General features: G+C 40.0%; 1 protein-coding gene across 5 annotated transcripts in view; it reads right to left on the reverse strand.

The window, feature by feature from the left end:
* The window catches only part of LOC112452089 (kinesin-like protein KIF13B), a 31,989-nt gene extending 7,695 nt beyond the window's left edge, over positions 1-24,294 (reverse strand). The window contains exons 1-21 of one of the 5 annotated variants that reach the window (XM_025012139.1): positions 23,911-24,294; positions 19,206-19,293; positions 10,411-10,574; positions 9,224-9,492; positions 8,873-9,120; positions 8,675-8,792; positions 8,371-8,583; positions 8,005-8,262; positions 7,657-7,906; positions 7,385-7,527; positions 6,952-7,299; positions 6,472-6,633; positions 5,872-6,397; positions 5,525-5,749; positions 5,044-5,310; positions 4,749-4,931; positions 4,468-4,659; positions 4,108-4,401; positions 3,887-4,029; positions 3,344-3,509; positions 1,691-1,708 (exon numbers count right to left, since the gene is read on the reverse strand). In XM_025012139.1, the coding sequence (XP_024867907.1) occupies positions 1,691-1,708; positions 3,344-3,509; positions 3,887-4,029; positions 4,108-4,401; positions 4,468-4,659; positions 4,749-4,931; positions 5,044-5,310; positions 5,525-5,749; positions 5,872-6,397; positions 6,472-6,633; positions 6,952-7,299; positions 7,385-7,527; positions 7,657-7,906; positions 8,005-8,262; positions 8,371-8,583; positions 8,675-8,792; positions 8,873-9,120; positions 9,224-9,492; positions 10,411-10,574; positions 19,206-19,293; positions 23,911-23,965 (4,330 nt within the window). In that variant the 5' untranslated portion in view covers positions 23,966-24,294. Of the gene's footprint in view, positions 1-1,690; positions 1,709-3,343; positions 3,510-3,886; positions 4,030-4,107; positions 4,402-4,467; positions 4,660-4,748; positions 4,932-5,043; positions 5,311-5,524; positions 5,750-5,871; positions 6,398-6,471; positions 6,649-6,951; positions 7,300-7,384; positions 7,528-7,656; positions 7,907-8,004; positions 8,263-8,370; positions 8,584-8,674; positions 8,793-8,872; positions 9,121-9,223; positions 9,493-10,410; positions 10,575-19,205; positions 19,294-23,910 lie in introns of all 5 variants that reach the window. The other 4 variants (XM_025012137.1, XM_025012140.1, XM_025012142.1 and 1 more) reach the window with 4 other exon arrangements.
* Between the last annotated feature and the right edge of the window lie 296 nt (positions 24,295-24,590).

The following is a 24,590-nucleotide window of genomic DNA, read 5'->3' on the forward strand; positions in this document are numbered from 1 at the left end:
GTCGAAGATAATGATACATGTGCCTTGTTACATTAGTATCGTAAAAATTATATGTATATTGTTTAAAATTTAAATATATTGCTATTGTTATATTGTACATTATAATTTCATCATACTGCTGCTGTGTTATGTTTAAACCATACATAACAATGCCATACATAATTAATCTGTACGCTTTCTCATATTTTTGTCCACGTTCATTTTCACATTTATAGAAATGTATCTTTGACTTTAAACCGAGTCTCTTTTCGTCAGAAAGATAAGTTCTGGTCTACAACCTTGCTTTAAAGGGTATTTAAGCTCTAAGCCATAAGAAATCGACCAATCACAATCGAGTTATTCTCCTTACATTCCATTGTGATTGGTCAATTTCTTACGGCTTAGAGCTTAAATATCCTTTAAAGCAAGGTTGTAGACCAGCACTAACAGAGAGATGGCTTATATTTGTCGTGTCATTGTGTGATTTCTTTCAAAAGTACAAAATATAGGACTTTTACCGATTCACCCTCTCTCCCATCCCCATTCCTCTAGATTTTTTGCCTACATATAGGAGGTTTATTCTGTCTCTTTATATCGATCTTTAATTAACACATAATTAATCGCGCTACATAGACGTGTAAATAATGGAAATTTAGCTATTTGGACGGAATTACATATACACATCACGTTTAAACACAGAGAGAATAATCCTCACTTAACATGTATTAACTGTAGAAAATATTTATACACACATATGTGTTACAATAAATTTTCTACACTCTAGCTAAAGTATCGCTCACAATGGCACATTCACAAATATATATTATAAATAAAGACTGGAACATTGCAGCAATTCCACATATGTGATGCAATAGTTCAATCTTTTTTGATTACTTTGTATATTTTTATTAATTTGTTAAATGCAAACAAATATACATATATGTATCAGCGTACATTTAACAAATCATTACAAATTATAGAAATCATCTTGATTGATCTAAACATTTATAAGAAGCAAGGTTTTAGAATCATACGAATCTTGGTACGAATTATGAAAATAGATATATGGGTGAAAATGATTTCTATGCATGAGTTTGGTATAAACGGTGCGACGACACAGGGCGTGTGCGTGTGCGCGTTGAGCGTACGCCTATATGTGTACTGCGCGACACTTAATTTCGCACACAACACACACACACACACACAAAATTGGTCACTAGTATTGTTTTACACGTTAATCGTGAACAATATATATCAAATAGTTACATAAAATAAGATAAATAAGAGAAGTAAACAGTTCAAAACAAACTTGCTAATATGCTAGGCACACAAGAAATGCATTCTATATGCATGCAAACTAAACAAACGTACTGAAATATAACGTTCACGTAATAAAATTGCATTCGATTTAAATAAAAAAAGATGAGCAGATTCTAAGTCTTCTCGACATGGCGACGCTAAAACTTCTTCTGAGCCAACTGAACCAACTGATTTGTGAATAAATGACGCTTACGAGAGAACATATATTAATTGTCAAAACGCATTCCCGTTCTGTCAACATTACTATCGCGGATAACGTCTCTGATGTACTAACGATAAGGCAAACTTCGAAACAAAAAGACAAACAGACTCAACCACTCACGAGACATATGTACTAATTGTCATTGCCTGTGTGGCATCAATTAAATATCAAATCAAGACTCCATTTTACCTGAGTTCAGAATGGAGCCTTGCGTGGGCCGAAATAGTTGTAGAAGTAGTAGACGTAGTGTTAAACAGAGGAATAGATTAGTTGCATACATTAATCAGTCGATATTCATTAATTTTGTTGTAGGGTTCGTTATTTAAAAAGTTTGTTAGTGTTTGATTTTGTTGTAATAAGTGGTAGAGCGCACTTAAATGTAGCTGCTAACACTAAGGAAAATCTGAGAAAGTAGATTTTACCATGCTCAACTCTCTTCGTTATCAAGTGATAACAAAGTTGAAATTATTTAGATCGATACGATCTAATCTCTATTAGTGGGGAACACGTTTGCGGTAAAATTGTTATTAGATTGAATCGTCAAGTTGAACATAGCTTGTGACGTAACAATATGACAGAAAAGTTCTAAAATTGTAATAATATAAAATTCCACAAAATGTAGTATAAGTATATTATAATTACTAATAAGAAAACTGAAATTTCAAATTATTTTCGAAAATGACGAGATTGTTAATTATATCTTGTTAGATGATGGGAACGGTACCCTTTCCTAGTGTCATTAATCTTTCATATACTTTCGGCACAATTCATTTGTATGCGTTTTGTAAAGTTTCACAACTCGATACTGTCGATACTTTACAATCAATCAGCCAAGAAAACAGAAATCGTAGACACATATAAAGGGTACATACTAGTGATGGATGGTATGAATTTCAATTAAAAAGACAGATGGACAGGGCGCATTTTTATTATCCAAAATCAACAGGTTCTATACCAAACGAAGAGTAACGGCGGAGCTTGGGACGATCAAAACTAGGGTGGAATGTAAAGTGATCGTCATAGCCAAAGTGAAATATCGAAAACACTGCATAAGCCACATTTCAGAAACAAAATGTTGATTTTTCATTGAATAAATCTCGATGAAGCAGATTAAAGCGGTGGAGAAAAAGTGGTTAGTGGCTCTAATTTAAATAAAAACTTAATCTAAAGACTAAAGTCCCTAAACACGATGCTATTAAATTTAATAATAAAGCCATTAATTTAAGAATTTAATGGTGTTTAAGCGAACTAAATATTGCATTCAATATACGACGAGTTTGCATATAAAATAGTCGAAATCCAAAATAAAATTTGGTAAAAACCTATCGATTTTCTATCAGGCGTAGACCATTTCTAAATCCAGCAGAGATTATTTTCACAAAAATCACTTTTCTTCGAAATATTTCTCGTATTATATTAAATGTAGCATAAAATTTTTGAAAACATCTCATGCTTGACGTGAAATGGATTAATATAATATGAATGATTATGAATGATTGCATGAATGAATGTATGTCTATATGAATGAAGGGAGTTTGTGTGTCACGCTACTTGTATGACTTTTTTACTTTCTATGATTTCGTAATCTTGTTTTACGAGCGTAACATTTTACAAATTACGAAAAAACATTTCATATTTCCCCGCTTGATCATAACAGCACAAGTCTAATAATAAAAAAAAATTTGTGTGTGTGTGTGTGTGTGTGGTGTGTGTGTGTGTGTGTGTGTGTATGTATGCACACATACATATACACACACAAAATTAAGAAATCATGGAATATATGAATAATTATAAATGTTATGTTTGCACATTAATATTTTGAATAGAGAAGAATATGCTTACCGATTCCAAATGGCTTTGGTGGTGCAGATATAAAGTTTTCGTCATTTCTTGCATGACCTGTGGATGCACGTCGCGGATGCGGAAGACCATTTTCCATATTAAGATCTGTCACACTCTCCGACCGAGTAACGTTCAACGAATCCGTTGACATATCGAATCTCATAATCTGTAAAAAAGAATGGTGATTTAAGCGAACTAAATATTGCATTCAATATACGACGAGTTTGCATATAAAATAGTCGAATCTATCCAAGGAACTCTTTCTATTTGAAAAATCTCAGATACATTTAATCGAATAAAAGATATATTAAAAATTATATGCGTAACAATGGAGAAGGAAAAAAAACTTTGTCAAATTGAAACAAGACTTCGAATAAAGTTTCGATAAAGGAATTACTTGATATTCCGGTAATGTAGAAAAAGAAGACTTTCACAGACGCAATAATATTAATACGATACAAAATTCGTAGAGAAAAACAAGTTATATATAAAATTAATTGAAAAGTAGGTTCTCTGACCAAAATGTCGAGGGGATAATAGTACCTGAGAAAAGTTCGGAACACTGCAAGTCTTACGCATCAGTGGTTGTCCTCGTGCTTGTAACAATTCTTTTATAGCGACGCTTTGTCGTAATCGATCCAATGTTAATATACTTTCGACAGCGGATACCCCGCGAGTATATTTTTCTATGGGGATAATACGAAAGATTAATACGATATGATGCACTTTTGCGCGACAATCGCGAATTTTAATTAATAATTTACCTATATAAGTTTCTCCGTCGCATAAACTATTATCTTCCCCGCTGGCAGCAATTTGCGCCAAGCTCTCGCGATCTTCCAGCTCTTCGCTTGCCTTTGGTATGTTCGATACTACCTCGTAAGTGACGCCGGTTTGCGTCAAGCAGTCAGTTCGAACGATTCTCTTGAAAATTCTATCTGTAATGCTCTGCCTCTTGTATATGTTTAAAGCTAATCTTTTACGCAGCACAAGATCCATTGGTGCTGGATGCGACAAGCGAACGGTAGTCTTCAAGATCAGAAAGACTCTTTCATTCGCTAAAAACAAGGACGGCGCACGTTACAAATAGATTTGCTACTGGGTAAAATGTAAAGAATAATTACCATCGGTCACTCTATTGAGATGTACGTTGTCGTGTATACTAGAATCCCAAGCGGCAATGGCACATACGTCTTTTTCTAGATGTCGAATAATGGGCAGATTATAGAATTTGTTTCCATGTTCCTTAGGTAGGATCGAGTTCAATCCTGTCACCGATACTTCTTCTCCCGACTGATGCGTTGAGAGATCATCGGCTGTATAATATTTAGTCAAAGTAAACGCATTAATAAATCAAATAAAACGCACATTGATAACATACTAAAAAAAAATTTTTTTACAGTACCATTGAGATCAAGAAATAATACGGGAATATGTGGCTCCATCCCTGCAGGAGGAGTCCAGTCGGCAGGAGCACCGGGAATACCTGAACCCGCCGCGGGAACCAGAACGGCGTTCCGTTCCTCCGTGAGACTGACCCACTGATCCACGAGACTTTGTTCTCGCTCCATGTCTTGTTCCGTTTTGTCTATAAAGATGAGCAAACGGATGTAAGAGGGTACAGAAAAGACAAAGTGACAACAATTGTTAAATAGAACATTAATAGATCTTTCGTCGTTGAGACAATTTCGTTACATTACCTTGTTTATTGATGAGTTTCTGAATTTGTTGATCAAGGTATTGTCGTCTTCTCATTAGAGCATCACTCCACTTGTCTCTCAATATACTCAAGTCCTCATCTTGATAACTATCTAATGGAATTTGCAATCGGTTTCGTACTGATACACTCCCAACGGCTATATTTAATATCGATTGACAGATGATCGGTAAGGTTCCGGAATTTTGTACTGGTTTTACTCGAACTTGTATGCGACGTTGTTGGCCTTGCCGAAGTTGATAAATGCCACCTAAAAAAAAGAAAGAAAAAAGAAAGAAAAGGTGCCGATCATTTTAGTCCATATGCCAGGTCGATTGAGCATTTTTATCGAGGTGATGACTTAAGTTAATGTTTTTTTTTGTTTTTAATAAAAATGCTCAGTCGACCTGGCGTATGGACTAATTAAAAGTAGATTAAACGCGTGATGTTTTTTCGAGAAACAAGTGTATTGCAATCATTCTCACCTGTGCACGTGTCTTGCTTCACTACAGCTTCAACAGGCGAATATTCTCCCTGCTCATTGAGCTCTTGTATCTCCACCCATAATTCAATTTTTCGCGTTAATTCGGACCACCGATCAGCGAGCGATCTAGCTTTTGCCAATTGTTGCTGTTCCACTTCCCATCCAGGTTTACTACGTGAGAAACCTGCGCTGCGATGGCCCCATACTTCTATACTCAATGCCCCTTCTAGTAAGTGAGAAAACACAATAAGCAAATATGAATAATATAATAACACAAGAGACACCGTATCACTACTCGCGTTAAAAAAAAAAAAAAAACGCACGGATAAAAGCGCAATAAATTCCTACCGGCGACATGTTCCATAAACTCTTCCGTAATGGGTATGGTAAAATCTCTTGTATCATCAAACTTAAATGCCAAGGAATCCCTCTGTCCAATGATGCAATTCGCGTTGGATAGCTCCGCGTTCACCATAGGCGGAACTACTATCGGTTCTGGGTGATTCCAAAACATGTATTGACAAAACACAAAATGACTTAACGAGAGTGGTAATCCGGTAGCTTGCTTTATCGTTACACGACAGGTAATGTGGCTAGATCCTCCGGAATAATCCTCCGTTTCGGAGGACGTCGAGTCCGCGGAAGACTCCGAAGCAGCCTCGCAAATCCGATCTTGAGGAAATTGCCCGGATATGCGACTTATTTCGACCTGCAATCGGCCAGCGACTTCTCCTTGCTGACTAATAATCGGAGTGTGATAATCTAACCGTACATCGTGCAATAACACTTCTAAGAAAATATTTGCAACTCCGATAAGATTGTGATTCTCTTGGGATTCGTAAAACGGATCTAGTGTTTTTCCTGGTATTTCGTCCTGTAACAAAATAATTTTGTAAGAAAGTAATTTCGCTGTTAAAAGGAAATGTTTGAAAGATATAAAATATATACCCTAATCGCAGGTAATCGTTGACAATTGTGAGGATCTTTTCTTTCCTCGTACATGTCTCGCATATCGACTAATTTATTTTCTAGCTTTTCCATGGTCCAAACTTGACTTCCCATATTTGTCCTCTTCACTAAAATTGCGGGCTCACTGACAAACGCGCCTCGCTGAAAGAATACACTCTACATAACGAAGAGTGTGAAGAAATAAAAAAAAACATAAATTAACAAAAAATAAAAAGTAAAACATAAAAGAGAAAGAAAATTTAGGGCAAATATAATGTACCAAATATTAATTATAAAAATGCGGATATAAGTAAATGAATAAAAAGGCGAGAAACTTATACGTATAATAAATGACTAATTAAACATTAAACAATTATTACAAATCAGGTAGATTTTTGTAAATCGACAAACTTAAAAATTCTACATAAAACATGACAAAGGCACGATGTTGAAACAGTACACAATCCTTCATTATTTTACCTTCCTGTTCGGACTTAGATTATTCGGAGGAATTTGCAAGGTGACGCTAAATTTCGTCTGTTTGCCCATCTCCTCAGCTAGGACATTAGCTTCTTGTACCAATGAATTAGCCTTTAGGATATCCGTCTTCAATTGACCTAAACTGCGCTTGAACATCTCGTCTCGTTCCTGAGCCCATTTTTCAACTCGCATTTGCGTCGTTGGTGTGCAAGCCGGGAGCTTTCCACTTTGGCTACCTCTCAGAGGATCGTAAGGTACGTAAGGTGAATACGGCGTAGAGGGAGATAGTATATTGCGTAATTGTTGAAATTGTCGTTCATACTCCTGCCTCTGCTTCTCGAGCGCAACCTTTGAAACATGTGCGTAATTAGTGATTACCAAAGTATTATTTAATTACAAAAATGTAAAAATTAAAGCGATGCAAGACGTATACCTGCTTATCCTCTTCGTGCTGTTTCTCCAGTCTCGCTATAGCTCTCTGAATCGGATCGTTCGAAAGTTCGTTAAGCATGAGCTCTTCTCTTGCAAAGTTGTAGTCAATGTTTTGTGCGGGAGTTTGCGGCTCGCTGTTGATTGCTGCAGACAGCGCAACGACATAGGCGATACAGACGATACAGAGATGTATGTTACTCTCAATTACTCTCAATTACTTTGCGAAATTAATAGGTTTTATTTTGAAATCAATATAATCAAATCAAGTCGTACCTGTAGCACTTCTTGGACAGTTGACTCTGAAGAAATGATGATTTCCCCAAACGATTCTATCACCATGCTGTAGTAGAGTCTTGGTTACAACTTGCGTACCATTGACAAAACATCGAGCACCATTTAATGGTATCATGTACAGGCCTGATTCTTCTATCGTGATAACGCAGTGTTCCGGCAGAATACCCAAGCCGTGCAATTGAATATCCTGTTCCCTCTTGGCTGAACGGCCGCCTACAAGGGTCCTTTCCTGAAACACAGAGATATGCGACACAGAGACAGGTGATGCGAATGAGACATATGGCCTTGTACCTCCGGAGAGACACGGCCTATGTATATAGGGCGTACCTTGAGGTAATAAACCAATAATTCGTTCAAGCTTGGATCATCGTTCAAATTGACCAGATAGTATTTGCTCTTCTCTACTTGAATACCAGACGCTTGTACGCTTATTCCCATTTTTTCCAGAGCCTGCTGCCTCTCGTGTTGCAGTCTCTCGGTTTTCACTAGCTTCTCTTCCCACGTCTGTGACATTTCCTTCATTAATCGTTCCGATTCCGATAGTTTTTCCGTGATGTCTGTGCGTTGTTGACCGACAATCGATCCCTGAGCATAATCGAAATCAATCATCGTAGCGTTTTCGCGCGATCACTTTAACACGAATAGCTATAGGCTCGTACTAGATAGGTAACGCAATGAGAAAGGTTCTCTTACTGTGGCATGTAACAACATTTCCTTCAAGGTTTCAACCTCTTGTCTGAGTTCGCGAATAATTCTAGCATTCGGATCCTCGTTAACTACAGCATGATTGACTATCCTCTTTGCTCTGTCAGCATACCGGAGAGTCGACAGTGTTTCCTCGTAATTGTCGGCAGCCGGTGATATTGTGGCTACCATGACAGTTTTGCTATTGCCACCAAGATTATCCTAAAAGTTTCGACCGAAGGATATTTGACCGATAATCGACACGAGAGGATAACTTAAAGCGCCCTGTCGTGAAACGTGAAAGCTAATGTACCTTCAAGAGCCACGTGAGAACAGAATCTCTGTAGGGGACAAAATTGTCCTTCTTCTTGTTGCTGCCGGAATTTTGATCCGCCAACTTTGAAATGACTAGACCCAACGTCGTTAAAGACCTATAAATCAACGCTTATTACGCGTTTCTCAGATTTAAGCTAACGTAGGACAATTTCTACGAGTCTTAAAAGATATTTACTTGTTAATATTGCTTCCTTCTTTAAGTCTATCACCCACTGCTCCGGTTTTCACAGCCCTTTCGCTCCCAGCTAAATCCACCAAACTCATCCGCGAGACCTTTTCCCCGCTGACTCCGCTCTTCGAATCCGTTAGAGTCTGCGTGAGAATCACCGAGAATACGGCATGCGAACGGGAGCTCTCGGAATTCATATTTGTCGCCGCGACTGTTCGCGATTTGTTGCCCTCCGCCATGAGGTTGTCGATCTCCTAGAGTTGAACGTTTCGTCAATAAATATGGATCGTTCGGATCTCGCATTTCTGCACAGATATGGAAATTGTTGATAGCAAGAGAAAGGAGAGGCGCGGTCACCTGAAAAGAAGTAACCGCCAGTTGGCTCAGCCCGTCCACGTAGGGCCCCAAGACATTGTGCTCTCGGACTTTGAGTGATTGCTTGTTTGGTTTCGGATCCAGGAGATCGTGCACTTTTTCATTATAGATCTCCATATACGAGACCTCGACCTTGTACGTGAGCTCGGAACTTTGTTGCTTCGCTATCATGTCAAAGAGATTGTCGCACAACCGTGGTATTATCCCTTTGTAGTCGCCACTGCCCATCATCGTGTAAGACTTTCCGGAGCCTGTAAGGGGAAGCCACGCATGCGAAAAACGACGTTAAATCCTGTATGGCACTTTAAGTGATTTTAAATTTAAGTATTCACAATGTTTATCCGTTAAAAAATGAATCTTTAAACTATATCCGGATGATATTTGAAGAATTGTGCGCGGGCGTGTGGGTGTCCGCGTCGCGTCAAAAACTCATAGATAGTACATATAGAACTTTCTATATACTTTCTCCCTTTTCTCGCATTTTTCTTTTTGCTAATATTCTATAAACACGCATGATATTTGCAATGCGCATATACGCGTTTACGTTCTATCGTGAAAAACAAATGTGTTTAGTGAGACGTTCTTCCGAAGTTTGACCAAGCATTTTATGTGGTTTGATGTAAGTAAATTGATCCATCATATAAACGCGCGAAAAATAAAAATTGAAAGAAACAACGGATTAGATCCGATCGATTAGATATCTCTCACAACGGTGCTCGTGAGAAGCGCAAAGGTGAATTAAAAAAAAATGCGCGATCTGTCATCTCTTTGCACCGTTTCGTCCTCTTCGTCTCGTGTACGCTTGTATCGTACGTATCATATGTAGATATGTATCATATATAGGCGCGGAGAGTTTATTGTTGTCCGTGGTGTCTTGTTCTGCTTCGTGTGCGTGTGTGGGTGTGTGGGTCAATGTCTCGCCCCGCAGAAAATCAAGCGTACAGTCGCTTCGCGGTGACGAGCGAACCGATTAATCGCGTTATTTGCCACGTTACACATCCGTTGATGTTCCGCTCATTAACTATCGCATCCTTTCTAACACACGTTAACGTCTCAGGCGTCTCTCCACGCGGATTTAAAGATCTGATTTGTATTGTCCGTACGGACAATAGCTAAACGAAATTAATCAACAGTTACAAAGTGTGTAACTGTTGCAGTTGATGTCATACCGGTTTGTCCGTAGGCGAATATGCAGGCGTTGTAACCCTGAAACGCATTGTCCAATATATCACGACCCAGGGCGTCGAAAACGATATCTTGACTCGCAAAATTGTCCACTCCAGGATCCAGGGAATAAAAACAGTGATCGAAAGCGAAAGTCTTCGGCTTGTTCCTACAACATCGATAGAAAATAATGATCTTATATGTAATTGTATGTATGTACGTAAAATCGATAAGAATGCCATGAATCACAATAGGTTACAAGTCGAAATCGTACGCGTCTGTATGTCAAGAATACGTCACGTGGAATACGTTACTGTTTATCAATCTCAACAGTTCTCTCGTCTCGAAAAATCTCATCATAGACGCTAGCAGTACATTACTGTCCCGGTGTCCGATTCTCGGCTACATTTCGATTTGAGTTGACTAATAGCGAAATCTCAAAAAAGGAAAGAAAACGTAACAGCATTTCTTGTCGATCTTGTGATATGTGTAAGTGATAAGTTATCGAAAAGTGACAGAAATATATACATCTAGAATCTAGAATCTAAATATTTGCAAAAATACACGACCGGTCACATTATATATTATACACTTCGTAATATTAGGTATATTGTTTATTCTCTAATAAATATGCATCGAGAGATCGTAGCGTTGGAACTGTTGCAACTGCGAGACTGTGAGACTGCGACTGGCAGCAAAGTTGACCGCTCGTTGTATTAACAACACGTTACTAACAAATCCAATCTAATTCATTGCTGCACGCGCCTACTCGTCGCGTGAGACTCGTTATCCGTTCTTACATATAACGAAAACGAAGAGATATAGCGATCATTTTGATCCTCGAAGTCGATTGGATCCTCGCATCTTATTCGACTGTCGGTTTTGCCCGTAGCCGTGGGCAGAGTGTTAAGTACAGGGAAACGTTTTATACCTTCTACTTGGTGTACCGAGAGACGCGATACGTCCTGCCGGTACTAACAATAAAACGCCGCGGAAAGCGTGCGGAATCGCAGATCGCAGCCAGTTACGTGCCTTGGAAAAAATGTCAAAAGGCAATACAATCAGAGTCACGAGTACCTTGGCGCGCAACGTGCGCGCACGCGAGCCGTAGTAGTCAAGTCAAAGACTTTGACTTTCATCGATCGTATTTAGCTCCATTTTCACTCAACGACGATCGATAGATGACGATATTCCGTCTCTTCTACACGCAGAAAATTTTTCTCGAATAATGTAGAATACTCATAATAAAATTTACTAGATTTGCTAGGTTCCGGTAAGATATACGCGTATTCAACCGGAAATTAATATATGACAATAGAAATGTAATAGTTTGATCAGATACATCTTGTAACCTAAAGGTAAATAAATTTGCCATACTAACAAGGAAATATGAGAACAGTAAAAAAAAGTCCCATACTAGTATGTGTATATTCGACGTTGTAGCTTGAATTGCCAACTTCACATGTCTTGGATTGAGCGTTGTTTTTTAAGACAGTATAGGAAAAATATAATCTAGAATGGTACCTATTGTGAACTGTATAGAAATATTCGTTGCGTATCTGGCAATAGTTTATGTTCTTTATAGAAATGCGATAGTAACCGCGATCGTGGACGACGGAAGGCGCGCGGCGCGAGCGGCAACGTGGGCTCGCGCGGCGAGAGGATTCGGCTCGCGCCCGCTACGCGGCGCATCGCCGGTACATTCTCGCGTGATTAAGATTCAACATCGACCTTTATATCTAGGGCAGCTCGGCAGGGTCCCTATAGCGTTCTTAAGTTCGCACGTGGCGGACAGCTGACCGCCACAGCCTATAACGGCAACTTATTCAACTTATGTTTTTTGACATGACTGCAACAGACGTCTCGTTTTTTGTTCATCAGCGATATTCGGGATAAGACACAATCGGACAAAATATAATTGAATCATTCGTCTTTAAATTAACGTAGTTAAAACGCGCTCTCGAAAGTCCCATACTTGATGGAAATATTTACTTCTGCGTATAGTTTTATTTTTTGCTCTCTAAATTTTCCTATACTTTCTTGAAATCTTTTGCATATTATGAGTATATCCTAGCCGTGCAAGATTAGTATGGTATTTACTTTGTTCGTGTATACTTGTATTTACGAGAAAAATTTTCTGCGTGTATATACGCAGCGCTCGAGTACCGCGGGTAAAGTATAGTAGGGCGAGGGTATATCCGCATGGCATAATACTCGGGTTATCACACGTTCCCGAACAATGCAAAACCAAGGGCAAACGCGCCATTGCGCCATTGTCAGTGAAACAATGTGAAAATAATGCCTCCAATGTTCCATATATTTGATTGCGTCGCACGCGATCGATCGTTACCCTTAGTTAGTTCTTATCAAACTAAGATACGTGAAAACCATTATAGGTGAACGATAAATCTTGCACTCGTGAAATCGTTGAACGTGTGCTCGAAATAATTTCGTATCGTTATTATCTACTCTATCTTTAGGCCGCGTTCGGAAACGACGAGTTTTATGATTTACTATTGTATACCGAATTAAAGATCAGAAAACGTTATTCCTGTATTATCGAAGATGTTCTCACGCACACGCACACACCGATTTCACGTTCGGAATTAATTAAACTATGTTCTATATCGAACGCTCGATCTGTAGAAATCTCGAAAGTCTTTTCTACTGCGCATACGCAGGTGATTCTAAAAATCTAAGAAATTCAACCCTATCTCTCAATACAAAGATCTTTTTTATTATATAGTCGACATGAATAAAAGTTGTCTAAAGGATTGCCTACGATCGATTGTCGAAAGGTAAGATATTTGCGTTATATCTCGCAAGATACACTTTTAATTTTGAACACGGTTACAACGCCGACGCTTGATCTCTTTCTCGTTTCAATCTCACGGCGTTCATCATCTTTTTATTTGTATTTCCGTATTACGTATATCGACGTGTCATTAACGTTCGCTTCTCGTAATCGGCATCTCTTTTCGCGCGAGTAACGTAGCCATGAAATAAAAAAAAAATAACAAAAAAAAACTGGGCGCGAAAAGAGAGAATAAAAATGATGAAAGATGCGCGAAGGAAGATCTCGATGGGGCTTGTATCCTCTTTATGAAAGAAAAAGACTCGTGCCGTCCTTTGTTAGCGAATTCAACCGCTCATCATTACCCACCGCGAATTTCCTCGGTGCCCAAGCCGTACAATTAGTCGGCCGGGATGGGGACGCATTCAGCGTCAAGAATTCGGCCGTTTTCCAAGCTGAAAGACTTTCTCGACTTTACGAACCAGAGAGAAACGAAAATAACTCGGTCTAACCGCGCGCCGCGCGGTAGAATTCGCCCAAACGCTTGGCATTCTCGAAACTGCATTTGCAACTCAGACCAAGCAGTATCGCAACGCAGTCCGATACAATTAAAGTTGCAACAATATCCTAGGACGTCCTAGGTTCTAGGTATATGTTGCATCGATTTCTACCGGACAATGGCTTTTATCCAATTGATTCATGTACGTTACCTATACGGACGTTTCCAATGTGCGATTCGTATTCGTAATCATTTTGTTTCGTAGGGAATGCCTACGTCGCGTCGAAGTAAATCGATTTCAATTATGTCGATATACGATGTACGGTACCGACTACCGGCTATCGACAAAAGCCGTAATCGTAATCGTAATCGAACTAGCAAAGCCTTGTAAAACTGGACGAGGACGTATTCTCTTTTTGCTTTGTCGCGTTCACTAATGTATGAAAGTATATCGAGCGTGACCGATCCAATCCGACGAAAAGCTCGCACGACAATTTTCCATTTTCTGCTCGCGTCGCGATAATTAGCGCGCATCCGCGAACACACCTGCGTGTGGACGACAACCCGTTGCGCAACAACCAAGGTAACGCGTATACAGATTTCCTGACCTATATTCCCACCGCGTGTCTCATCGCGCAGCGCGACGAGTCTTTACGGCCACTGGAAATCAAGCCTTAATTCCATTAGATTTAAATTTTCAGAAAATTGCATTGACATTTATAAGCGCGATAAAAGCGTCTTCTGCACGTAAGGGCACGAGGGCTCGAAGCTCGAATGTATGTACAAGTCAACGATAAAAAGCCTGGCTTTATCCTGATGTCACTTGAATATTTTTGCCATTATTTGCCGCAACGCAACGATGCGTTGCGCTGCGCGACTCGCCTATAAGACATATATGTGATGGACTGATGGACACGCTCGCGGATATCTGGCAATGGAATTTGAGAACCGAGCAAAATCAAGCGTCAAGTATGCGCGAAACTCATAATTATTCGGCATACACGCGTACAACGTGCCGTTTCATCCGAACCGTCTATTGTCTATTATTACTCTTATATCGTTAGCGTTTAGCGTTTAGCGTAACGCAAGCTGGTCACGCATGAGATGCAGGGCGTGCGTCGATCGTCGATATACAAGTTGATTTCTTCGAGAGAAAATAGAGAAAAGACAACGGAAGAAGAGCGCGTAACAAAGTGATCGTGATCATCGCGTCGTTTTCGAATAACTGTAGTGAAAAAACTGAGGATATCACACGTGATTGCGATATATGCGGGTTAATTGCTAATTGTGCGGTATTGTCTATTGAGGTGCTGTAAACGCGAATTATTTTGAGAATAATTACGTTAAAATATAAAAATATAAAAAAAAAAACAAAAATGGAAACTGTACCGAGTATAGAATATCATATATTACGACATATTAATAACGAGAGATGTCATTAATATTGCTGATCCTGCGGTCCAAAGTTTACTTTTAATTCATAATCAATATATCGATAACGAATTGCTATTATATACTTGTTTCTCGTTTCAATGTTACTCATGCTGATTAAGAGGTACCATTTACACATCTGTATTTTTAAAAAGCTCTATTAGGAAAACAAAGTGTGAGATATCGTCAAAAAAATCAACAGAAAAAGAAAAAAAAAGATAACGGATCCTGAACATTAATTGTCTCATTGTCTGCATGTATGTGTGAATGTATGAATGTCATAAATAATTGAATCGGCATGTTATAGATTAATCGATTTATTACACTACAACTACAGCAATAATTTGTATAATTTTCCGCGCTATTTTGTATGGTTGATATTCCTACAATATTAGAGCATAGAGTCTAATACAGCTTCGAAATAACATTATAGTTGGAGCGTTCTTACCAGGCTATAATCCTATCCGCATATAAAAGCAGGTGCTTAATACGTTCCAAATGGATAGATACGCAAGGACGAAAGACGAGGCGAAGACCTTCGTGCGATAGTGATCCCATTGTTCATGCACATTGACGTTGGCGAAGAAATCTTTAATGTCACTCAAATAACCCATTTATACAAGTGGGACGTCACGAATCTACGATGACCTCGTCATTCCGCACTTGATACTCTTGTATCGGTGATAGTAGATGTATCATTAATATAGAGAATTTAATTGTGGGATCAAGGAAAAGGAGGAAAAGGAATGGAGACGAATGAGAACCCAAGTATGGACGAAATCAAGAAGATGATCCTATATAGGAATATGGGAAAGGAAAAAGAAGAAAGTGCGATAGAGAAGCTGCATAAGCATGTCGGATAATATACTATTACTTTTCCAACTGCCGTACCGAGTAAAGCTTGCTTTACTCTTCAAGATATATATATATATATATCCATTTCTCGCAATACTTGACACGCGTGTTAAGTGCGCGAGGCAAAACTCGCTATATAGTCTTCTCTCGAATGTATGGCACCAGCCTGTCCTCGGCTCTCGAGATGGAGAGCCGAGGATCGATCGCGTCTCGTGCCTCGTATCTCTCTCGATATGTTAATGAGTCATTTCACGTCTGATTGTCGACCGATTGAAATGATTTGGTATAGCCGATACTCGGAAAGTAATGAGCACTTGTGCGAGCAAAACAGTGCGCTCTTTTCTTTTGAAATTTCCTTCCGTGTAAACTTTCTATAAACTTGTGAATCTGCTTTTGATACTTGGATCAAACTCGAAATTAATTTAATTCATTTCATTTGACTTGACGAACACTTGCAATGAAAGAAAGAAGGTGTATGTAGAAACACAGATAGCAACGAATAGATAGAGAGAATTCCTAAAAAACAAAGAGGTTAACGATCATTATGAGCGAGAGCATGCAAATGCAAGAGCATGCAAGATAGCTCAAGTGAGAAGAATCAAGACGGATGTAAAGCATCGAAAACCGATTCGTTGGCACGAATCCACGGCATCCACGCGTGTTTATCGCAGGGACATGCAGCTGTGTGACAAACGAATCGCAGACGCGTTTCACAGCGGTTTCGGCGATTCTCGAGGATACTTTACGGCTTCCGAGAGTCTCGCGGAGCAATAAAAGCGACGTTATTGGTTTGGTATGATACGGCCATTATCGCGCACATCCTAACGTACAATCGCGTATCACGTGTGACGAAAAAGGGCATAAAAAAGAAAGGGTATTGAATTGAGAAAGATATTGAATTGAATCTCGTAATTTTTGACGTAGAATGTAGATAATAAATACTTTTTATCATTTTCTTTTTATCGTTCAGAAAATGACGATTCAGATTCACTAATGATTCAACCAACCAAATGACACACCCTCCTAAATATAAGATATCTAAATAGATAAAAAGTTAATAATTAACAGGATGGGATTATTTATGTAAGATGGCTGAAAAAAATAAATATCTGCAGTTATCGATGATTTTATAATTTTATAATATTCACATTGTGATAACTAAAGGTAGGTAGTTGAAATATAAATTGTAAGGAATAGGGAAATCAGGGGCGTGTTCGGTTCCACGGGAATCGTACGTTCGTACGTTGATGTGAGAAACGAGGGAGAAGATAATCTCATCGCGTAAAAACCAACACCGTTCTTTCGGCATTGTAGGATGCAACGGATACACAGGAGATGAAATACATTTGATTGTGAAAGTTTATCCTGTATTTAAGAATTTGTACGGATAACACGATGTATCCCCTTATCGCGAGATATTTATTTCAGAAATAACAATACATTATAACGTATAATTACGAATATTACGATATACGATACGATGCCCTTATCGCTGGTATACATTTCGCGCGCGTACACTTTCTTTCATGTCGATAATTATACTGGAATTATAATTATACAAAATTAGTCACTCACGACGAATCGTTTCAATAAAACCTATATAGTTAACTAGACGGTACTTCATTGCGTGCATTCTTGATATGCGTGATAGCAACTCGATAATTTCCATATAAACCGAGGACACTCATAACTCGTAAAAAAACCGTTGAACACAAGTGAATCTATTGCAATTAAATAAATAATTTGCCAAATGTACTCTCCATAGAAAATCAAAAGTATTGAAAGATTTTTTTCAACAAAGTCATGTATGTTCACACACACACACGTATGTTCTCTCCCCCACCCACCTTTCCCCTCTCCCTCTCTTTCTTTCCCTATCGCATAAACCATGTCGCGTACCTAAACCAATAAAATTTTCATTCCTCATTGATGTCTCATTTCTACGCTTCCACATTTCAATCTACGTGCAAAATTGACACGATTGATACATATGTACATATATATATATATATACACATGTGGAGGAATAGAATAGAATCTTATCGATATACGCGCGCAATTAGGATCAATAGGATCGTCCGTGTATAGGCGACATAGGCGTATACCTATCATCAGATGTACGCCGCGACCTTTCATCGATTCAACTGCACGTGCGTAATTCGCGCATGTAACGCCGTTACATCTGCACCTGAAGCAGAGAAGAAATAAAAATCCGCGTATATAGAGAATAAAAGCCGCGAGTTTTCCCTATATATAAGACGATATCGCTATCACTATCGCTATCGCCATCGCGAGTCATCGCGTCATAAAAATAGCGTGACATTTCATCGATCGTGTAACATACTCGTAAAAACGTCGCGACTGTGCCAACACGAAACAACGCGAAAATAGATTTTTGCGAATTTCGATCGTTCAGCCATATCCTACGCATGAGGATCTCTCTCGGAGTACATTTCTACTCTAAGATAATATCATACTAAACAGACTGACCGACCGACGTGACCGTGACGCGCATCAGGCCGCAGATTAATCCCCTGCATATCGAATATGCATCATGAACAGCGTATTATTGTATTATTATATCATTAAATATATGTCGTATACACTTTTTACCTGAATGCGTACATTGAGATTCGAGTTTTACGATTTTTACGTATCGTGAAAATATTACCAAGGACGTGAAATAGTTGCACAAAAATATCTGGTAAACGAATGAAAGAACCGACGAAAGACACAGCGATTTGGATTTAATTTACGCGATGCCATTCAAACTGTAATATCGTATCCAATCGCCGCGCCGCGCAGCGCAGCGCCCAGGAGACGACAGTATTATCTACGAAACATGATAAGAACGTGTGCTTTAATTATCTGGCGCGAACACGCTTTCGATGTTAGATGTTATCAATTGGTGCGCGGCGTTAGCACTTTTGAAGCGAATCTTTTTCCGTCAAATATGTACTTTCTTTACAAAATATCATTACTTATATACGCTACGCTGCTCGTTCAATCGGATATATACATATCGCTTCGACACGTCCGCGGCGCTATGCATCAGAGATAAAATGTCATGCAGAAATCAAAGTCTGCGTAGACAATTTTGCGCTGCATTTTGTCGGGACAGATGGTGAGAGAATGCCCTATGCCCTATGTCCTGTGACAGACTACGGTGAGTCTGAAAACGTCATCAGAGCAAGTAAGCGGAAAGATCGAAAATTGCTCACCGATCGATCTTGTCCATCGTGGTGGGATGATGCAAGATGGTTTGCTGCCCCGTCATCTCGACGACACATTGCGTACAGAGTTCCAGCTCTGTAACGAGAGAAAAAAAATATATATCAATCGGGATAAACGGTTTAGGTCGCTGTTAACTGAAAAATAACTTGCTTGCGTTATCTCTTTCTGTACCCAGATTGTACCTTGGATCAAATCAACACGGTTTAAATATGAAGGGTACAAGGGAAAAACGATCAATGTCCATCCGGAATATAAAACGATTTCGAGAAAAACACAATTTTTTAAGTTTTAAGACATCAGATATCTTAGGAAGTTATTGAAAATTTCCTCAGCACGGCACATCTTTCGGCCTTATATTTCCAACGAATTGTAACTATTCTTGATTAAAACAGATAAGAATTATTCAAATTTGAATAATTCTTTGAAAATATATCACAAGATAGCACGATCAGATCAATTTCGATAAAAAGTGGATTTTGATCTTCGTTTTTCCCCTTTTTTTTTACTCTTTACATATTTCTTCTTTCTTTTAACACTTGGAGTGCCAAGCTAATTAAACCGGATAAATATCTCATATATTATCTTAATATATATTTTATTGCTTCGTTTAATGTCTCAATAAAATTTATATTATTTCTTTATATATAATCATGTCTTAAATATTTAGTAAAATTATTCTTAATCGGGTAGATAAGATCCCCAATTCACTCACAAATGGATGAGTGATGACGGGGTCTTTGCGGAAATTTACGCGTCATATCCAGACATGGCTGACATGGCTGACTCAAAGTGTTAATCATTGGTAAAATATATATTCAGAACTGCACGAGAACTTGTTTAAAATAATTAAAACTATTTAGAATCGATCACAGCACCTCACCTTCGTTCTCACTTATATAAAGACGACTTCTTTCGAGCGTTTTAAAAAACATAAAAAAAATTTTAAAAATATATTTATCGTCATAACTCTTTCTATAGAAGAGTGTGTCACGTAGAATTGTAAATCTTTCAAAATCTACCAATGAATGTTACAAAAGAATTCCCGGGATAGAGTGCACTCATGTGGCGTCTCAGTTTGTCCGAAGGTATTTTTGGTGCTTTTATGACTAAAACTATTAAAAATAAAGCCAGCACTCTCGATACTTGATGAATTTCCAAAATTAGTATCCACAGCTTAACACATTGTTAAAAAATTATTAAAAAATTCGATCAAATTAATCAAGATTTTATTAAACGCGACCACACAGCTGGGATTTGCGCAACTTTTAATCAACTCATAAGTCTCATAACTGTAGAACGTGTCGTAACGCATACGTAACGATACCCATCGCAATGAAACGATCGCTCAACAGTTTACTAAGTTTTGATAATAAAATGAGATAAAAAAGGATAATAAAAATCCATCGAAAAACGATAATGTCGGTAAATCATACGGCTGCAGGATCCCCTTAACTCGACACGTGAAAAAAGACACGAGGAAATGTGTGAAAAGAAAATATTAGAAACACGTATTTGTACATCTTAAACCTTCAGTCTCGAGAATTCGCCAAGTCGACATCGACAGTTGTTCGTTGAATATGCAGCCGATAGATATCGCCAAAATGCAAAATGCAAAGAATGGAAAAATCGCGAAATTGAAATGAAAAAATTATGTGACGATAAATGACCTTTCACTTTCGCGCACAGACGTAAAAGTTAATTTTTTTACCACGAGCTTTCTCATTTGCTCATCTCAATCACGAACTCTATGTGTGTGCCGTCTGGGTTTATCTATTATATTATAACAGTCATTTACAATGATGAACATATCTTGTTCGGCCGATTGTTCGACAATAGAAGGAAAATGAGTTACGTGAGGAGTATCGTAATAAAAAAATTTCAAAAAGACAGTATATTTTCAAATTTACAAGCTATGAAGCTGTATGAAGCTGAAATATAGAAATAACGAAAGCGCAGTGATCTCTTGTTTCTCTCATCAAAATAGTCTAATCGGGTCAGTTTACTCTAGAGACCGTTTCTCTCTGTGCAAGTGTGCACTTTCTCTCCAATGACGTTCTTGTTCTTGTGCTCGCCACTTGACGTCCAATGTGCTGCACCATTTATCTTTCGCGACTCGCGAGACCAATCCATTTTTGACGATATATCGAAGAACGATCTGTCGAAGCAGTCGAAGGATTAACAGGACCAAGCCAAGGCCAAGAATCAGATCAATCAGATTAATTACGTTCGCGCGCAACCTTTGCGCTACCTCGACGATTGAATATGAAATCGTTAAAGCCGCGACGGTAGGCGGTAGGCGGTATAGGAGTAGAAGGCAGGGAAATGACCGCGACGGTAACTACGATCGTCGATCGGTTAAGAAAGGGGATGATGACTCATAAAAGTAGGTAGAAAGCAAATGGCACGAGCTTCTTTGTACGCCGCGCCGCGCCGCGACGTAGCGTCACGTAGCGCTTGTTACATGCTGTAACAAGTACATCGAACGCGTCGTGTCGCGTCGATTCAAGAAAGTCAAGAGTACGAGATGATAGAGAGAGTGCAATGCCAATCCAAGGCGGGTGCAAGTTTGATTATTGGCTAGATATTAATTAACATGCATCATTATAATACTTTATTGGGGATACCTCAGCGTTAATAATGCTAATATTGTGCTTTATGCTTTACGAAGCTATTCTCAAGACTTATCATCCGCGTGAATTGGCGAAAATCTATGACACGTTAACTTGTTGTTGACAAATTATTATTCGTCGTAATTGCGATGCAAATCAAGACGTCGCGGCGTCGCGTCGCGTCGAGAAGACGATTTGCGATCGAAGTGCACCGCATCGCCACATTACCGCATGCCCGACACTTTCTAGAAATACTACGTATATATACTCTAAATATTTTTTACGCGCGTCATCCCGACAGGGACAGCTTTCGACTTGGACGTTATTTTTTCAATTCAACGTACTTAAAAGTAGTTGGACGAAAAGTAGGTAGCGGTAAGGTAAGAGGTTGCTATTTACGCAACCTACAACCTTATCGAGTTATCGTAATTTACAAATAACCGTAGGAAAGAGGAAAGAGGAAAGAGGGGAGAGGCTTTGATTGGAAAGATTGGAAATTTTTGAATTGGTGGCTCGCGATAGAGCTCGATGACAAGAGGAGAGATATTGGGCAGATAACGACACGAGTCTGGCGAGAAATAACGAGAAGCATACACCCGCTGGCTACACCGCCGCGCCGCGCCGACACCGCGTCGGCGTCGTGTGAATTAAATCTTACGAGCGCGAAAGTTTGGTGATTAACACGCGCGGAAAAGAGAGGGAAAATTACGCAACCTTATCGTAGAGAATCGCGTTACTCCGTTTTCGCTCCTCGTCACGTTCGCTTCGTTAATTAAAGTCAGCGCTAAAAACTCGACGGGCGCGCGCAGGCAGAGAGGCAGGTGACAGGATGACGCCAGCGTCATTATTCCGGATGGATAATAATGATTAATGAAGTAACGTGTGACACATGAATATCATCAAGAGCCGATCAACGATGAACGCGTGTAAAAATTCAAAGAGCAAATCTGACAATGAATCGAACATCCGCGATGTTGTCGCACACGCGGAAGCGCGAGATAGTTTAACAACAATTGGAAAATGGTCTTGTCTCGTTGTCCGATCCTCGATCCCAAAGACATCCCAGGGATTACGCGTTTCCCCGACCCCGATCGATATTCCAAGGTCATCGGACTAATGTCACTCGAGCGTGACGTTTTACTCTTTACTCGGTTGCGCGCGACAAAGCTCTCTCGCGCTTTGTCACGCACTTGACGCCTCGCTCCGTCTTGAGTGTCTTGGTCGGCGGCACTGCAGAGACTGCAGGGTCTTTCGCCTTTATTCTAAATCTAAACTGTCATCTACCAACGAAAGGCATTTTTCACCCGCTCGAAATAATCGTGTCGCACGTCGGGAGGATAAGATAATTGGCGAATCTCGAGAAACTTGCAACTGCCGTTCGGACCTTCGGACCTTCGGAGTTTCGAACTCGACTAACTTGTCTAATATATATATTTTCTACGCAACACACCAACACAGTGGTGCAGAACGATTTTCGTCCCGGATTGCCCGATGCCCGATGTCCGACTTCCATTTCGCCTTGTTAGTCACTAATTCTAAGGCGAAATGGAAGAGTCAGTCAGATGCGTTCAGCGTTCAGCGTTTAGCGACAAGTGTATAGGTGTTATGGCTGGCGCGAAGAGCCCGCGAATCTCGTGACCATCGAGCATCATTTCAACATTTTGCGACTCGGCGACGATGGTCCTTGAGCCTGCCTCGCAACTCGCAACTCGCAACTCGCAACACGATACCCCGCTGGAGCGCGCGTCATCGTAATCGGCCGAGACTCGATAAAACGATAACGCGCGCGCGCGCGAGAAAGAGAGAGAGAAAGAAAGAGAAAGAGAGAGTGGCAACGCGGATCGAGCGGAGCGGAAACCCTGTGCGCCTGTCAAAAGACCTGTCCATTGAGCTCCGTTGAGCTATCGGGCCATTCGGGCCCTGCGATATAGAACCGAGGGTCAATTGCATTTTTTTCGTGGAGGGTCTTTGGCCATGTTCGATCCCCGAAATAAAATCGCGTGGCGCGAGGCGAGGCGAGGCGGGGCAAAGCTCCGTTGGAAGCAGAGGCAGAGGCGCAGGAGGGACGTCAAGAGATACGTACCTCTGCGATTAAACGGCCGGACCCGTACGGCAACCTTTATTTTATCCGTAGCCATGACTTTTGCACACACCGGTACGCGCGCACTCGCGTATCACTGTCACCCGCGATCCGCGAAAAACCGTCCGGCGCGCGATTACGCCTGCACCTGATTACGTCTACTCTCGCACGCGTCGCACATTATTCTCCGCTACATTATTCTCAACCCGACCCGCGAACCTGTCATCTTTCGAACGACACTGCGTCTGACTGCGTCTACCGTCTACTCCGAGCCACCCGTGACACACTTCGCCATATTGCTTAAAGTCCCTCGTCAGCCGTCAGCGCTGAGAGCGCAGCGCGCTGGACAACCAGACAACACGGTCATCCAGGCCGCCGCTATCGAGGCTATCGAATGATAGTGTTTTCGAGAATCGCCGTTAGGAACGCTCCACACGCTCGTGCGGCTCGTGTATGACTCGTATCTCTATCGCCGCCCGTCGGCGTCGTCGTCGTCGCGATCGGACTAAAGTCACTATACACCGATTTCTTTGGATCAGCCAATAATGGGCGCGTTCAGCAGACCAAGCCGCTGAGTAGCAGTCGAACGTGATTGGACTTTACTTTTAGAACCAACCAATCAACGCAGAGTGTTGATAAGACGAACTCAACAGTTGTGTCTGCTGAACGCGGCCAATGAGACT

The sequence above is a fragment of the Temnothorax curvispinosus genome, unplaced genomic scaffold (genome assembly GCF_003070985.1).
Source record: "Temnothorax curvispinosus isolate PA1 unplaced genomic scaffold, ASM307098v1 QBEX01002937.1, whole genome shotgun sequence".
NCBI lineage: Eukaryota > Metazoa > Arthropoda > Insecta > Hymenoptera > Formicidae > Temnothorax > Temnothorax curvispinosus.